Genomic DNA, 18,556 nt, shown 5'->3' with positions numbered 1-18,556 from the left:
GGAAATAACCCAATTTCCTTTCTTAATGTGTGATGATTGTGATACACCATCACCCGCAAGCTCAAGCAGGCAGACCTCCAGATTCTTCTGGGAAGAGGAAGAGAGAAGCAGCTTTGATTAACAACCGCAAAAATTTGCAGCAGTAACAACTATCAGGGCAGGTCAATCAGGGAATATGCCAGGGAGCTAAGTTACGAGTCTACTAGGCTAGCCATGATGCCAAAAGAGCTAACATAATCTTGGTTATACATTACAGAATTCCATTATCCCATTATTTTGCCATCTTACTTTTCTTTCATAACTGCTGCAATTTTGCAAATCTGAAATGAACTTTGAAGTTGGGTTAACCTATGTACCTTCTAGATGTTCAAACCAAAGATGTCTATGGCTGAAAGAGCTACCTATGTTTCCTGTCTAGCCCATGGAGAGAAATAAGGGTTTTTAGGGTGATTCATCGGATGTAGGATGAGAAATAATGCATTCTAGGAATGCCTGTCTAGTCAGATGAGAGCTACCCTTGCTGATCTAATGAACAACGCATGCTATATTTCCTCCACAGTGGTAATCATAATTAGGATGCACTTGGTTATTCTAGCAATGATTTTTGTCCAAGCTTAAGAGTACTCAAAAATATGCAAGGGTGTAATTGCAATCTGGTAATATGCATCTCATGTTCATGGAGAGAAGTTTCTCTTGGCACGTGTTTAAAAAAACTTCACAGGCAAACAACAGGAATATGGGAAAGGGTCAGAGATTCAGAAATTCTCTCTGAGCTTGTCACAACATTGTTATTGCATCAAGACTATGTGTGGTACAGACGTACTACCTGAAGCACAAAATGTTACCATTACTGTGACTCTTCTTGCTTTGATCATGTAAACCATTATTCATTATACCTTGTATTTATTTTCTGTTTTACAGTTAGAAGAAGCACATTCAACAAGTAAAAAAATAAAATAGGAGACACCTACACTAATAATATAATTGAGTTAATATCCCTGGGAAAATCTTTGGAAATGAACTAACTATTCAATATTTGTTCTCAATGCTATAATAAAATTTCCAAAACTGAGTAGTTAATCTGGATTTCCTTTGTACATCAGTGTTTTACCTCAGACATGTACTGATCCAGATTAAGATAAAGGGATTAACAGCATGTATGTAGCAATTATATCATTCAGCGATACTCTGCTTTTTAATTTTGTACAGCAGAGTAGATGTTTCACACCAGACCACAGTGCAAACACTTATTCCAAGCATATGTATGTGCAGCTGCTGTTTATCTTTAATAAAGCTTTAATGCATATGGTGATGGACTTTTAATTAAATCCCAGTTTTCCAAGGATACATTTTCCAGCTTTGAGTAGTTGGAAAAATTTCGCTATACATGCTAAACATTTTGCTGGTCTCCGCATTTATAGTGCATTTTAAAAATGTAGTAAAACTCTGGATATAGCCACCTGGATCTGGGATAAGATTAAGAAATGCTTAATAAGCATTATGCTTATTATTATTATTAAGCATTATGCTTATTATTAATAAGCTTAATAATGCTTAATTAGCATGTCCTTTAAGAAATGCTTAATACTTTCAAATTCCATGGACTGCAACAGGAACTGAGAGCAGTACACAAATTGTATGAGGTTTTTGACACAGATCTGTATTTCCTAGAGCCACCAAACTAAAATTCCTAAGAAGGAATATAACTTTTTTGGAATTAAATACAGAAATACTTAGGCACAGTCTTGGAAAGAGGTATTTTGGTAAATTGAGGAGCAGATCATGCTCTTGTGGTTTTAAAACAGAACCTCAACCCTACTATTAAAAATAAATGATAGATTAAATACAGTGGCCAGGGCTGTGTCCTCTTCAGAAATCCAGTAGGTGGCATCACAGCATAATTTTAATTACTATTTGAGCTGCTTTTAATTCGGAAGGAAAGGGACCATATTTGGATTCTTGTTTAATTCTTTTAAAAGCTAGCTATTTTCTACATCTTCCAGCTCTATCTCTTGTTCCATTTTATTCTCAAGATCAAGCCTGTATAGGCTTGATAAGGCTCTCTTGTTTTATATAAATTTACTTTTTCCTATAGATGCCCTTCATAAAGTATTCAGAACTGTCCCAAGAATATAATTCTGTAGTAGATGGACTGGTATGTCACTTTTGAATGCTTTTGAGAAGCACACTTGATATCAAGGACCTCAGGGGTGAAAAAGGTGCATATGCTTCTAATATGGGAACACCTTTAACTTCACTACTTAGCAGCTGAAAACAGTCTGTACATCTAACAGCAGAAATATGAAAACTTAGTAGATGTTACGCTCAAAAATGTAGCTAGAGTTGGAATTTAAATAGGAGTTTTGAAGAATTCAATGCTAGACATAAGCGCTTAAAGGACTGTTAGGCAACTAGAGCCCTTTATGACTTCAGCCTTTGTAATCACTGATTTCTTCTTCGACAGAATGAGCATAAAAATGTTTTGGTCTGAGTAATCATAAACAGTATCAACAGTAAACATAATTTTGTACATAATTTCATCATGTTTTTCTTAGGCAGTCTCTTTAAAGTATGTTTGTATAAAAGAGTTACATATAAGGGTTTCTTTCCAGTATGATATAACCGAGCTGCTTCTACATTTATGCTAATCTTCAGGTAAATATTGAAGAAAAATGCTATTAGAATAAATCAAAAAGCAGTACAATTAAACTTTACTTGCCATAGATCATAAAATGGACTTCGGTCACCATATGTTTATCATTATGTACATAGGTAACTTTACAGGTATAACTTCCAGAGTCACTTGCATGAATGTTATAGATCTCCAGGCAATCTTCTGTTAAAACAAGTCTTTGTGATTCTAGAAATAGATATTTGAGATACTATAAAATAAATAACAAGATAAAGTAATACTTTTTTTGTTAATAACCTCTAATGAACAAAGTATTCAAGAAAGTAAAACATTTAAATGCTTGTTCTATGAGTTCCCAAAGCACTGCACTGACTTGTTTCTCCATTTGTGTGAGTGTGCATACGTGTACGTGATATATTTCTTGCAAAACACAATCTATAGAGGAAAAGGACAATCAGGAAGAAATATTTAGAAAATTCAGATCCTGATAGCATTTTTCTTAACAGCAAAAGGGGGAATTCAGACATAGATCTGTAATATTTAGTGAATTACAAGTAGTAATAGTGAAATGAAAGTAGATCATTATATTGGAGACCTATTCATGACAAATGACACTTAGCTCTTGGTCTTCCAAAGTAATTAATTTCTTTAGAAGAGGCCCACTTTGTGTTTGTGACTTCTATCTACTGAAACATTTTATATAAAAGGTGTTTTTATTTCCCATTTGACACTAAAAAAGTCCCCAAACAAAACAAAAACTTGATCACATAGTGAGGAAGGTAAGCATTAATTTAATTCCTTAAAATATCCTAAAAAAAGAACAAAGCAATTTTTAGATGCCCAAGGAAAAAATTGTGATCCAGCCTCCTTTTCTGATCTACTATCAGTTTCCAAACTGTTGGAAGGAGGTGAAATAGTATAAAACAACATCTGATAATTGCTCATTTTGAATGGAGCTTTGGAGAGGGCTAGACCCATATATTTTGAGGACATCCTTTCTGTTTCTCTGGACATATAGCAAACAAATCATAAATCTTTCCTCACTGAATTTGAAGCGTTGTACTTAGCGGTTCTTACTGAGAAAGACAATGAAAAACATTTGTAGGGCATGTACTATTTCTATAGTTTATGTCTGATTATTACTTATTTTCCTTTCAACTCTTTTCTTTTAAAAATTCCTTTTGATAATTTTTTCCCATCATTTATTCCTGTTATTGGAATTACCTCTTTACTGTCCTATTTTCATTCCTAACTTGGCTGTTCTCTTCTTACTTTTCTTATTTTCCTCTTAATTGTTTTCTTCCTTCTGTTCCTTTGCATCATTTCCACCCTGATCTCTCTCATAACTCTCTTTCTTCCACCTTAAACATCTTCTATTCTTTATTTCTTTTCTCCAAATCGAATTGACACTGATCTCTCAGAAGTCTTATAAACATAAACTTTACATTAATACAGGAAACTGACTACAATCATTAACTTCCTTCTATCTAAACACAGTCTAATTCAGAGAGAAGAAATCAGAAGTATTATTTTAACTGTTTGTTTTTTTTTTTTTTTAAGAAGTTTATATGTAAAATCTGAAGTGCTGTTCCATTTACTGTTGCTGGCATGGCATCATGTCAAGTCATTCAAATTACTTGCATCTACTTTTGATTTACAAATACATGAGCTTCCATAAAATAATTTTTAAAATCATAATTTCAGCCTCAGAATTTTAAAGTTATATAATTTGAATGGTTTATACAGCCTTGTGTTTCTGTTCTGAATTTATTATTTTTTCATTAAAATTCACTTCTGCTGTCTTGCAAATATAAGACTTTCAATAAACTGCTTCTGTTTTTGCATACTCTACTACAAAACTGTATAAACCAAAAATTAAATTAGAATGCATTAAATTAGTTGTAGATATTAAAAATATAATTACCTTTGGTTATCAAGCCCATGGGACCAACCCACTGATATTCTGGATCATTTATTCTTTCCTTTAACAACTTTTCAGTCAAGCACTTAAGGATAAAGCCTTTGGAATTAATAGAAACATACACTAGAACTAAAAAGAAAAACCAGTACCATCAGATACATGAAAATATAGCTTGAGATTAAAATGAATACTGAGGCAATTGACACTATTGTAAGGTAGTCGGTACTTCAAAGTGGACCTCTTTGTAAAATACAGGCCTTGCTGACTTCTGCATATGCACAAGAAGAGCTTTAATTTCTCATGTCATTTATCTAGCAGACTTGATAGAAGTGAATTTTATTTCCATGGAATATAGAAATACAGTCACTGCATAGGAAATAATGTGAGGGGAAAAGAAAAAAACAAAACCCTCTAGATAATTAATAACTATGAAATGTCAGAACATAGATTAATATAAATGAATAATCAGGTTTCTCAAGAAATGTTTGGCTTACCAGTTGAGCCTTCTTTTCCAAGTATTTGATGAGGTGTTTGTGGAACATCTGGGAGAGATGTTATTTTCATGGGTTCAGACAGAGCCACTGAGTTGTACATTCTAATTATACCTTCTTGTTTCAAGTGTGCCTCTCCTTTCTTTGTGAGTTGAGTCTTATCCAAGAAATGAGAGCTTCCTGCTAATCAATACAAGTCAATCACATTTAAAAACAAGTAGTGCAACACTAAAACTTTAACAATCAAAAAGAAATTAAAATCAGTGCTGGTCTAAAATATTCAATGATCTATGATACTAACACCATGTAATTTTACCTTTCTGCGTTGTGTTATATTGGATGCTTCCTGTTCTTGGGGAAAAAAAAAAGTACATCTTTCTTAAAACTTGGGATGAAACTAGCAGCAATTCAAAATAGATATGTTACCCTTTTGTGGAACTGAAGTAGGTTCCAGATTCCACAAGTAGGTGGTATTGAGTTGTATGTAAACACTTGGAAAGTTGACTACTTGCTGCCAGATTGTGTATGCGGATGAAACTTGGTGTTCCTGATGACTACTGTAGCTACAGGAGCCAGAATAAAAAGGTTCTTCTCAGAGTAAGTTTCGAAAAGGGAAATTTTTTTAGTAACATTTGTACTACCAAAGCAAATAAATCTCCTTGAAAAGAATAAGTAAAAATACAATTGCCACAGAAATAGTCTGAAAGATAGGATTGCCCAATCACATGTGTGAAATATGAGGAAACCTGCCCCATCCAAATTAAGTACAAATCTTAAAGCAACTCCCAGTTGCAGCCAATTTCCACTGCAGCAGTAACTTACGCCCTTTCTAGGTTTTATCTTTGGCAAGTACAAGTAAAATTGAAATTAAGCCAAATAATATATTTCTTTGGTCTAAAAAAAAGAGAAAGGAAGTAATGGCTAAAAATACTCTAATCTTCTATGAGGACTTAATAGTAGGAGTGATGGGTAACTAATGACTAAAAATACTGCTACATGTGAGGAAGAAGCTTGCTCACATTTGCAATTTCTTTCATTTTAGTTTTTTTTTTTTTTGACATCTACTATGCTAGGTGCTCTGAACCTTCAGAGTGACTAGAATTAAGCCTTTAATGAAACTTCAGAGATTTTTCTTCCTACCCCTTTATCCTGTTGCTTTCAATTGCCTTTTTTACTCTCTTATGATCTTATTTTCTTACTACCGGTCAATGTGACACTGACTTTATCTTAATTGGCTTGTATACTGAACTCTTACTCTAGCAATGCTAGAAGATATTCCTAAAGCATGTAATATGCTTACAAAAGCCTTTTAAAAAAATAAATCCCATTGCAATTGCAGAAGTTTATTGTATTTTTTGCTGTCCTTTTCATGTCTTTGTAAGTCTCAACTGTCTAGCTGTGTTCTGCTATTTAATATACAACGCAAATTTGCTTAATAAACCTTACTTCTTTCAACATAAGCAGCCACTAACATGACTTTTTTTATTATGTAATTTCTTACAGAAATTGTATTTTTAGTCCAGTCTCCTGTAACTAGTCTTACAGAACAATTCAGTCGCTGTATGTCCCTGCAAAATAAAGGTCTTAAAACATTCATAGGCAGTTAGGTCAAAGAAAGACCAAACTGTGAATGCGAATGAGTTTGACCCTATAAGGTTTTTATTTCTTCAGTTGATTCCTGTAGATATGTCAGCTTGCATGTCACGATTAAAATATCCTGTAAGAGGCGAAAGAAGAGTTTCAAAATTCTGCAGAGTAACATAACCTCAGTTGAAGTCAACCAAGAAAACCAACCTCACAAAACAAGATTTCATTGGCTGCCCTGTTTACAAACTGTCTTGCTCACTTCATGCAGTCAAAAGTTTCCCAGTTTTCTTTTGTTCTGATGGCATTACCTGTTTCACTTCATGATTACTAAAAGAAGCCTGGAACACCCTTATTGGGTTATGGATTTTTCCCCGTGAATTCTTCGTTTGCAAGGCCTAAGCTTGCAACCAACCGATTTCACGTAATCAATGACATACAATAATATTTAACACAGGAGGAACTTGATGTAATTTTTGCACAGTTATGTACTGTATTATGAATAATTATATTAAGCCTTATAATTCCTTAGGACCTGCTGCAACAAGTAGAACAAACCACCACTCCTAGAGTTTCTAAACCTCTGCTAAGACAAAATGTATTCAAGTGTTGGCATGAAAACAAGCCAAATACATAATGATACTTTGTCACTAGCAATATAGGACGTTCCTTTAACTGGATGGTTCAGGAGGATGAACAGACACAAACGCGTGCGCACACCCACCCCTCCACCCCCTCAAGGTTTTAACCCTTGTAAGCAAAGAAGTTAATGCTTTTAAGATTCTTTGGAAAACACTGATTGTTTGAACTTCTCAGAACAGAGAAATGGAAATATTATAAATGAGATAGATATAAATTTAGCAATACAGCCCTAATTCAGAAAAGGGAAAATCAGTAAATGAGGAAACTAAATTATTGCTAGAGATGCCACTGAAGAAGACCAGAAAGAACCAGAGAAACTAAACTTTCCACAGCATATTAGGACATCTTTGAACTTACCAGATTTTTTTGTCTATGTTTCAGGAAGGACATTAGAATTTGAATAATTGCATTATTCGTACATTAGAATTTACATAATAAACCCTAGGTGTCAGCACCATTTTTTTCTCTAACTGATATATGGGGCCTCGTATCATATCTAGCAGTTGTTAATCATTAATTGCTTTATTCCTGTAAAAAAAATAATTTTACCGTCATCATTACCAATGTAATTCACCACAAATATACAAAAACTCAAATTTCAGAGGAATATGGAATGCATTAGGGAAAAAACATGAAGCCTGTGGACTTTGTGTTGCAAGCACAGAAAAAGGCATGCAGTTGTACAGCAAGAATTAAATACTAATAGATAAAGCTTTGAAAAATATATGGTTGTGTCTCCCAGAAGGACCAGGTTCTAAAAATCTAGTGAAACAACAATCTAGTAACACCACCCAGTAGAAAATAAAGCAAGGGTTGTGAAGTCAAAATTAGCAGGCTCCTCCTAAAACCATTCTAATGGAAAACTGTTATTTGATTTTTAAGATATGGAGTCAGGAAAATATAACACAGAAAGGAACAGACATTTATCTCCATGCGGAGGAACCCCTGCCCTCTCCTTGCTTTCATCAGTAGCTGATTATTTAACTATTTTAATGTTCCACTGCAGCAACAGCTGCACGCCAATTAAATATGGCACCTTTCAGTTTATACATGAATAATTCTTGAAGGTTTATCCGTACTTCTCAGTGATATCTAAACAAATGAAATACCTGTAACTTAGTTCAACAACATAAGACTACAGCTGAATACTCTTAAGCACACTAATACTGACAGTACTAAAAAAAAGTAATTTTAGAACAGCTTTTTTATTAAGGAATCAGCTCCTCAAATAGCAACTTTTAACACCCTTCAGCCGAGGGCATAATGAATTCGTTTGTAAGTAGATGATTTCATTAAAAATATTAAAATGATAAAGAACTAAGAAAGCTTATGTAGCCTGAGAGTTTGTCACATAACGTTGTTCACGTTCAATGAAGATATATGTAAAAGAAAAATTCCCATATTCTAAAACAGGCAATTATGTTAAACAATCATATGGAAAATATATAGCAGCTTATATCTTCAAAGCACAGCACAAGCAACATTTCATGTAATTCCTACAGTTAGTATAGTTCTATGTTGTAAATGCTCCAGAATATTCCTAATGCCGAAAATAATGGACAGAGAATGGAAGATTCATTAAGGGAATGCTATAAAAGTATAGACTTAAAAAATTAAAGCAGCATATTATAAAGCATAAAATATATATATACACCAATACAAAAAGCATGCATATATTGTACATACTATATGTCTATATGTATATATACATATGTAATGATATATTAAGTTTTCATATTTATTTATATAAATAGTAGCATTTTTATATATGATGCAGAATAATTTACAAGGTCACAGTTAATCTGTGAATCTTAGTCTAGAAATGTTATAAGGTATTCGCATAATACAAACAAGATTCACACATTCACTCTGCTGTTGAATGGACTGATTTGTACTACCTTGGCCATTGCTTTGTTTATGGTCAGTCTCACCAAGCAGGAAAAGCGTATAAAAACCGCAAGAGTTCACATTCAGTGAAAAAAGGCTCATAGTTTTCGTTCCTTTATTCTCCCTGCCACTGTTATCTTGTAGTAGTGTAAAACCAGTAATAACTACATTATTAATTAGGCTCAGTATTTTGTATTTGGGCCAACCAAAAACAAAATCCAGATGTCAAAATCCACTGATATTAATACTCATATATCCAGAAAGCATGCTCTGTTCCACTATTTATCTTTCTCCTCTTGCTTGAATGAAGACAGCAGCACTATATTAACGCTTTTTAACATGAAGAGCTCTTCAAATGTAAGGCAAGACATGACCTGAGCTGCTAAAGGTTGGTTATCAAGTGCACAGAATGAGCTAATGTAAGTATCAGCAAAAAAGTCTACACAGAAATATTTCCTTCTGTTGTTTGAAGCACTAATTTTGCAGCTATCCCAGTAGAGATAACACTACAGGGTTTTATATTCTTATAGTTAGGCATATTTTAGGTAAGAGTCTAATTGAAAGTTATACCACACCTTACAGAAGGATATCTGTTTACTGTACAATGAATGTTTAGACCTAGTAAGAGCTCCATTCACAAGATATGCAGGATGGCCTGAATGGTAGATAGAACTCCACGGTTTTCATAGCTCCCAGAATCAATGCCCTCGATCTTACCTAAATATTTAGGTATATGATAAACTATGCCTGAAGCAGGCAGATAAAAAGACTGATGCTAGTAACTAATCTACAATTTTTTGATCTACACCTTTTTTCCATGCTTGAGCACTGCTACTCCATGTACTACAAAACCTAAAGAGATTACAGAAGGATGCACATTACTGAGATGAAAAGAAATAGATCTGATGATTTTTCTGAGCAAATGAAATAATAAATTGTGTTTAAGAGTCTGGATTACACTAGAGCTATCAAAACCCATAGCAGCTCATTATTTCTGCAGACAATAACCTTCAAGCTAGCAGTTTTACCTGCAATGCTGAGGATTTATTAGCAAGCTTAATTTGGATTCCATCATGCATAGAGACTATTTCCAACTACGAGATCCCGAGACTTAGTGTCTTCTGGTGGAACGCCTTCCAGAATTAGAAAGAAGAGCAAGATATCTTGCATCTACATCTATGAGGAAAACTTTACGTGTGCAAATTATAAATGTTTCTACACTCCCTAACAGGAAAAAGAAAAAAGATCTTTAAGTGATGACACTTGTAAACTTTCACAGGTTTTTGTGGCGATAAGTTCTAGTCTTAGGCCAGCTACCAAAAAAATCCCATATCCTCAGACAGAAGCCGTGCTTTGAAAAGCCACAATCCCTGTTAGATTTAGCTGTAGTGGGAGAGGATTCTGTTTCCATAACTGGGGTTAGTAATCTCTCCAGCCACTGCAGCTAAATCCCTCAGGAATGAGGAGTCTTCAACTGCTGGGATTCACAACTCTGCAATAACACAAATGGGAATGCGGAGTTAGGTTAAAATAGCAGGCGTTGCAGCAACCAGCAGAGTACAGACATGGCCCATTCTGCTGCTTTTGTCATATGGATTCAACTTTAAGCAGATGGGAGGCAGTACAGACTAAAGCTGAAGAAGTTTCTTAACATCTATAGCTCCAGTTGATCTTGGAGATTTATGGAATTTTCTTTACCTTCTTGCTTTAGAATACCCACTAACAAACTTTTAATGCCAATAATTTCTGTGATTTTCCAATAAAAACAGTATTCAAATTATGCATCATGATCAAGGTCTTAAAATGCTAAGTAACAAGCACAGAAGAAAAGAATGGGAATAAAAAGTACTGCTCATGGGCTGTACCCGTGTCAATGCTGACACGGCAGAATGTAGATTTGAAAAAGAAAAACTGAAGTAATGTCTTTGAAATGATAAAAGGCAAAAAGAGTAAGACAGGAAAACTAAAGAATTTTGTCTAAAACTGTATTTAAGACACAGAACCTCATTTAATTTTTGTTGACTTTAGCCGTATGTTATTTGATGGCTTATTAATTTAATTCATGGACAAGAGACATTAAAATTACATAAATAGTCACAAAATGTCATGTTTTCAGTCAAATGTGCTATCTATACAGGATCATGAATATTTTCTTTTAAAAAGTGTGTCCTGAATATATAGGTATATAAATCACCCCATAGAGCAAAGAAAATGAGTGGAAAGTTTGCACGGACTCTGATAGAAGACTCTGAATGAAAAAAAAAAAAAAAAAAAAAAAAGGGCAGAATTCATACAAAAAAAGAAAAAGCACTTGCTGAACATCAGTGAAGAAAGAAGGGTAAGTTTCCACCTTGATTTATCATCTCGCAGCGTTCAGAAACGGGAGGTGGGATTCTCAAGAACAGCCCGACGACTGCATTATTTGTTAATGTCATCGGTTCTCTTTATCGTCGCCCGGGTTTTTTAAGGGGTGACACAGGATTTTCTTCACAAGCAAGAGCTCTAGAAACTAACCTAAATAATAATAATAATAATAAAACAAGCAAGCAGCAGCTGAAACCCCCACACCGCTAGGCCTGGGGGCTGACTGCAGAAGGGGGCATCCGAACGGTTCTCTCTCTCGCCGCGAGCAAACAGGAGGCCTGGCAGAAAGCCTGAATCAGCCTGATTCATACTTTAAAAAAAAGAAGGAAGGGGGAAAAAGGCACAGTAAGAGCCGTACGCAGATGTGGAGGAGGAATGAAGCGGCCCAGCCAGGGGAAACGCTACCACACAAAGCCGTGGCGACCCAGCTTTGAGAAAAACCTAACAGTCGAGGGAAAGACCGCAGAGCTGGAGGGAGAAGACCGGAAAGCACCAACACCTACAACAGGCCTGGCACACACAGGCCGTTTTGTGATTTGTTCCCAGTTTGGGAGCCCTTCTCCCCCCCCCCCCCCCCGCCAAAATTAACCCCTCCGAGCCCCCCGCGACGCCGGCCGGGCCCAGCCCGGCCCGGGCAGGGGACGAAAGCCTGGCGGCAGCGGCCCCCGCCGCGGGCACAGCCCGGGAACCGGCTGCCTGGGGCAGCGCTGGCCTCCCTCAGCGCTGGCCTCACTCACCCGCCGCCCCCAGCACCAGCACCAGCAGCGGCAGCGGCGGCGGCGGGGCGCGGCGGGCCGGAGGCGCCGTTACCGCCATGTCGCGGGGCGGCGACCGCGGCGTGTCGCAGCGCCCCTGAGGGAGCGGCGGGGAGCGGGGCGGCCCCGGCGGGGGCCCTCCTCGCCGGCGGTTCCGCGGCGGTTGGGTTGTAAGGGCAGGTTTTTGAGCAACCGGCGTGGCCAGCCCAGCGCTGGAGGAGCAGCCAGGCTGAGGCGAAGCTGCGGGTCGAAGGAGGGTCCGGCGGTGCTGGGGTGGGTAGTTGGGGAGCCGCAGGGGCCCGTTAACGGGAAACGAAATATGCCGTGGGAGGGGCTGTGGAGAGGAGAGCCTGGCGCACAGGTTGGGCCAGCGTGTCAGGGAGGGACAGCTGAATGCGGTACTGTTGGAAAGAGGTCTGGGGAGGAGCACAGCAACGGCGGTACTGAGCAGACCCCACGCTGCATCCCTGAGGGCGCGCGCTGGCAGGCCACCGCCGCCGCCGCCGCCACCACCACCACCCTGGTCGCCTGACTTGCTCTCCCACTCGAAGCTCGAGGAGCTTCTCAGACACCGCCGTGTCCACAGAGGGGAACGGTGGCCACAAACAGATCGAAGGAGAAGTAGAAATGGGGCAAGCGTGTGTGGTACTTTCTGGTAACAGGCCCCAGCTCCACCTCTTTCCAGCTCAGCCGTTTCCTGAACCAAGTGCCGTTCATGCGTGCTTAGTAATTTTCAGTGGATTTCTCATCCATGATTTTCGTTATCCTCTGGAATCCATGTAAACTGTTGGCACCCATAGCGCCAAAGCGCCTCCTCTGGTGCATCCGCAGTCTCTGGTTTGTTTTGAACCTGGTCCAAGCTTCACATAATATCCTCTCATTCTTATATTGGAGGAAGCAACCAACATCAGTTCCTATCTTTGTTCGTCATTTTGTAGATGTCTGTAATTTCTCTTGCTGTGATCTGTTCCCTTGGCTGAAGAGGCCCCGTTTGATTGTTTGGGTTATGAAGCTGTTTCGTCTCCTAGATCATCCTCGTTGCCTTTCTCTGAACCTTTTCCACTTCTATTTTATCCTCCTTGAGATCAGGAAACCAGAACTGCCCATGTAATTCAATGCGCAAGCAAATTGGGGGTTTGTACAGTCCCACAGTAACATTCCCTGCTTTGCTCTTTATTTCTTCTCTAGTTGGTCCTGTATTGGATGGGCTTTTTTGACTGCTACTGAAAATTTAAACTAATCTTTTCATCATTATGATGACCTATCATAACTGTGTGAGCTCCTTCACGAATAACTGCTCAAATTCACTTGCTGACCATAAAGTGGTCCAAATACAAGGATATGTTAATGTAATGGCCAAACATATGGATGTCAAGCAAGTGCCTCCAGTTAGCAGAGTGATGTTTTTGCAAAAACAAAGGTTATTTCATATATGAATCTGATATGAAAAGTAATAAGTTGCAGAGCTATACAAAGTAAGGCAAAACTGCAAATGCTGTGGAGCGAATGGGCTGCCTGTGAGTGCCGAAAGTGCATTTGTTATTGCTCCGTTTATATATGGATAAACGGAGCAATAGGACACTTGGAGTCCTATTTGAGGCTAGCAGCTGGCCTAGTCGTCTGACTCCTCTGTGTATTTGTAGCTCGCCTGGGGTGTCACTGGCGTTTTCCTATCACAACCACAGAGCATTGGGCCCAGAGAAATTCTGTTCAGTTTTTATAGCAGACAAAACTTCTGCCCAAGGTACTGTGATAAAGCAGGGCCCATGAAGTATCTAGCACCATGCTCCAGGTACTGCTCTGTCTGCCTCAGCTTTGGAGGAGAGGGGTAACACTTTGTAGCACTGACAGAAACCCTCTTAATGTTGAATGTCCTCAGATCCCTTTTTGTGCCAGAAGTCCTTCCAGGGTACCCTGTCCTCCTCTCCTTCCCCTCTTTGCCTTAATGCCTCTGTCGCATGCTGCCAAGTGCTCTCCCCTGCCTCTTATGGGGCAGTAGGGCTCCTACTAGAGTTATGGTCAAACTAGAAAGTAGAGATGAATCTCCCTCTTGCAAGAAAAATTAATAATGCCCCCAGCTATTTTAAAGTTGAATCTTTTGGAACCTGCTATACAGGCTGGATTACTCCATTCGGTTCAGGTAAAATGGCCATACTGGTTTCTGTCCTACAAGCAAAGCTTGGCAAAACGGGGACAGGAGGAGTACTTTCAAATATGCTACCATCAATTTTTGCCCCATTCACCTCTTAAACTGATGTGCAGTTTTCTAGTTTAATTGATAGTCTGCTGGATCATTTTATTTTTCACGCATGGTTCTTGTGACTATATATGACGTAGCTCTTCATATTAGTACTGTTGGTCCTCAGGGTCAGTTGTTAAGAGTTTCCAGGGAGAACAGATTTGTTACATTTAAAGTTGTTCACAAACTTTTTGTATGCTTGGTTTGCCTTGCTGAGAAACTGCTTAGTACTGTGTTTGAAAGAAGGCTGGGAGCTATGCACACCTCCTTAGCAGGGTTTACATATGACGGTGCTGAAATTTAATTCTGTCCCAGTCCCTGTGAGCACCTGAAGCAGGTGCAATTGCACTTGATTCATACCAATTTATGTAATGAATTAATGAATCAAAACATTAACAGCAACTGGCATTTGCATCAGCTGCACGCATCAGAGCTTGAACATAAAGAAAGGGCTCCTCTGAGTCCTTCTTAAATGTTTCTGAATCTGTCAACAAACAGTTGGGGACCTCCATAGGCAGCAGCTGGCCAGCTGTTACTTTATCATTTGCACTGCTGGTGGAACAGAAATCTGCAGGCTGATCTCCAGTGTGTTTAGCGCTAGAGTTGAGTCCTCACAACAGACATGTAGCCAGTGCAGAGTCCTGCTCATGCAGGTTCTCTTGCCAGATGGGGACGGGTACTCAGTTGTGTTCCTGCGAAAAGGAGGCACACCTCAAGGAAGATGCTGAATAACCTAAGATCTTCCTGGGTTTTCCTGTTGTGCCAGCAAGACATCTGTTTCGACCAAAGGACCCAAGTTTGTACTGACTTAGCCATATATGGCAGGGTGGTGGAAGCTATTGGAGGAATATAGGAGACTGTCAGCATGTGGGTATGGACACTATGCCTCATGAGACAATAAGCGGTAGAACAATCCCAGTTGGGCCTGGGCATTCAGACACTGGGCTTGCTGGGTACGCATGTCCGGATGTAATCCATCGAAGTGCCTGTGGCTTCCCAGGACTGATCACAACGTGGACAGCAGGTAGCACAGGCCAGGTTGAGGGACTCCTTAAACTGATTGTGAAGAAAAAACAGTGTTGGGAAGGGATGCAGGAACGTAGCAGGGGAGATAGGAAAGCAAAGTAGGGGAAAGATGTGTGTTTATATATGGTGGCACCAGAGGAGGTTATGAGACTGCAAACTTTAGGGTCAGTTACATCAAGGTAAAGAGAAGGAACTGATGTGGATGGGTGAAATGGATTCGCTTCACAGGGAGAAATGGGAAGACAGGGTATCTGTTTTCTAATCTGAATGCCACATATTCAGTTTGATACCAAAATATTAGCCTCAGATTTTGAAGATACAGATGAAATACCTCTACTTCGGATGAATTATTGCTAGCTCTCTGACTGTTGTAGTTCAAGCACTTCCTTTCAAACTTCATTTTTCCTTCTTATGGGCTTTATAACCTGTTTCCAGAAAGAATATTTATCACAGCTGTCTTTAGCAGTTGTAAGTGTTACTTTTTCTAGCCAGCTGTTTTTGTTTTGTTTTCTGTCTAGCAAAAAGATTAAACTATTAAAAAAGTAGTCAATCCAGATTGTACCTTTTTTGTATATTTTTCAGAAATGTTTAGCGGGTGTTGCTATAGGAGGCAGAATGTTGAACAAGAAAGACTCAAGTCTGATTCTGTCAGGGTATTTCTGTTTCCATAAGATAGTTTCCAGTGCCCACTACTGGATAAAACCAATTTCATCCTAGTATTTTCTTTGTATAAAGGAATCATGGAATAATTAAACAAGCATGTGTTTGGAGATGCTCTAATATGTCATCAAGCAAATGGGAAATCCTTTCTTCTTCCACTCAGGTTTCAGTCTATTTGATACTTCCTAAAACTGGAAAAGGGTACTAATGATTTATGTATGATGTCCAAGTTTCACTGGCTATGGCTTTTATTTAATCAAATTTACTATTTTCAAAGAGATGACTATGTTCTTAACCATTAGCGTGCATACTTCCTCCAAATTGCTATCTGACTAGATCAGCAATATTTTCTAGTCTGGAAATTTCAGTGGCTAATGTTAAAATACTAAAAAAAACAGTTCTCCCCTTCCTCTTTTTTTTTTTTTTTTTTGTCCAGGCTTTCATTACTTTACACTCTCTGATAAGTCATTGCATTTACATTGCACTGATACTTTACACATTTCATATCTGAGCAGTAATTTTGATTTCCTGGTTTTCTGATCCGCAAACGTGCCACTTCTTTCCTGTAAGTTATACTGGATTTGCCAATTTGGAGAAACCCTCTTTTCCAAGTTGTGGTTGTACACCGTTTTCTGAAAATCTTATGGAGGTGTCTCTAGCTAGTCACTTTTGAAGATCTTTATGCTGCTCTCTTAATAGCAGCACAGGTCATGAGTGGATATTGCATTATAATGCAGTCAAATATTAGAAATATATTTAAAATATAAACAGTATAAAATGTAACAATCAACTTTGAGGATAAACGTGAAAATTTCAAGTACCAGAGACTCCTAACTATGCAAACTTGAATTCTCCTCTACTATTTTTTAAAGCCACAGGGTAGCACAGGATATTCCTGATTTTTGAGGAACCTCCTGGGGATAGTCCAACCCAGTATTTCAGGACTAACAGAGCATTTTTAGAGGCTAGGTTTCATAGACTGGCACATGGTTTATTCACTCCCACAACCAGATAAAACAGCTGCTTGCCCCCTCTATAAAGGCCTCCGATAGTACCACCTCCAGCTCTCCATCCCACTGCTCGGCCAGCAGCTGCCACCCTCATGGCAGACGGGGTGGGCAGAGATTTCGTTTTTTACCTTCTCTAGACTTTTCATCCTCTTTTGCTGCCTGGGTTACTACCAGCTAAGGGAAGTATCAGGCAGTTGTGAAAATGCATTTGAGCTTACACCCTGTGGTTTCCCCTCCAGGTGGTGATTAGTTATCTACACACCTCTTCTGAGTGACCAGATTGGTGTTAGATAATGACACACACTCAGCCTGGGTTTCTGTTATTCCTGAGTCCTCATTTCTCTTCTCATCACCAGACTCAGCCTCTAGAGGTGAAAAATGGGTAATTAAAACTTGCCTTCCCTGTCACCTGTCCCTTGCGCTGGTATGCAGCCTTCTGCGTGGTAGAGCCAGCAGCTGCCTGGATTGCTAATGCCTCGTGGGGAGTTAGCTGAGGAGGGGAGCTTCAATTCCTACGCCCCTTCCTATGGATAAAGTGGTGCATATGCATGAGTATATGCAAAGTTGGGGCTGAGCCAGCTGACTTTGTACAAAACCTGGAATTTTTGAAAGGTATTTCCAAAAAAAGGGAAATAATAACCTCAGATGATTTTTTTTGCGATGGTGATGGAAAAGAAGGAGGTAGGAGGCAAATAACTGAATTATTATTTGAGAAATGCAGCACTTCCTAGGTTAAAAAAAAATCAAGGTATCATGTTCACACTCGGTGGCTGGAATACTTGTCCGTTCAGTTTGAGGTATTAGATATGATGTGAACCCAGCAGTGGCAAAACCTACGGTGTGTTTGCACAGACAGAGTAAGGCATGTACAGCTCAAACCCTTCTTACAGAAATTAACCACCAATGCAGTTCCTGTCTAAGCTGAAGAGCCTTATGCTGCATTCCCATGTGTTCTATTAATATGCTCTCCAGATTTTATTTTACCAGAATGATTTTTATGGAGGCATAAAATGTACCTAACACTTTAAACTATCTTATCACTGGCCTGTTTTACCTTTACATATAATAACTCAGTAAAACTTTAAAAAGTATTGAGCTGTATTAATTAGCCTTGTGGGTTGTGCCAGCTGTGGCAGCATAATTGTCGACAGGAATTTTTTTCGCAGCATACTCTATCAGAAAATATTCACGATTACTAAACTGTGTTGGTATGTGAAACCATATGGTGTTTTTGAGCTGCTTGGTTACTGTGGAGGATAAATAGCTCCTGACCCCAAACAGGATCTTTTCAAGAAAAAAAGTCCCTATTCCATATAAGGCATGGGCAGGCTTACTTGACTAATAA

The 18,556-nt window shown here is 38.6% G+C and overlaps 1 protein-coding gene across 14 annotated transcripts in view; it reads right to left on the bottom strand.

Annotated features, from left to right (window-relative positions):
- LOC104145135 (zona pellucida-binding protein 2-like) overlaps window positions 1–12,358 on the bottom strand; it is a 46,430-nt gene extending 34,072 nt beyond the window's left edge. For 10 of the 14 annotated variants that reach the window (XR_011138946.1, XR_011138947.1, XR_011138945.1 and 7 more), the window contains exons 1-4: window positions 12,259–12,345; window positions 5,048–5,227; window positions 4,557–4,682; window positions 2,720–2,860 (exon numbers count right to left, since the gene is read on the bottom strand). Coding sequence is in view for 10 of the 14 variants with exons in the window: in XM_068931305.1 (XP_068787406.1) it covers window positions 2,720–2,860; window positions 4,557–4,682; window positions 5,048–5,227; window positions 12,259–12,337 (526 nt within the window). In the remaining 4 variants the exon portion in view is untranslated. Of the gene's footprint in view, window positions 1–2,719; window positions 2,861–4,556; window positions 4,683–5,047; window positions 5,228–6,545; window positions 12,068–12,258 lie in introns of those variants that run through there. The other 4 variants (XM_068931301.1, XM_068931306.1, XM_068931299.1 and 1 more) reach the window with 4 other exon arrangements.
- Window positions 12,359–18,556: the final 6,198 nt, after the last annotated feature.

This window comes from Struthio camelus, chromosome 2 (assembly GCF_040807025.1).
Source record: "Struthio camelus isolate bStrCam1 chromosome 2, bStrCam1.hap1, whole genome shotgun sequence".
Classification (NCBI taxonomy): domain Eukaryota; kingdom Metazoa; phylum Chordata; class Aves; order Struthioniformes; family Struthionidae; genus Struthio; species Struthio camelus.
This window is presented reverse-complemented; position numbering and strand designations above follow the sequence as displayed.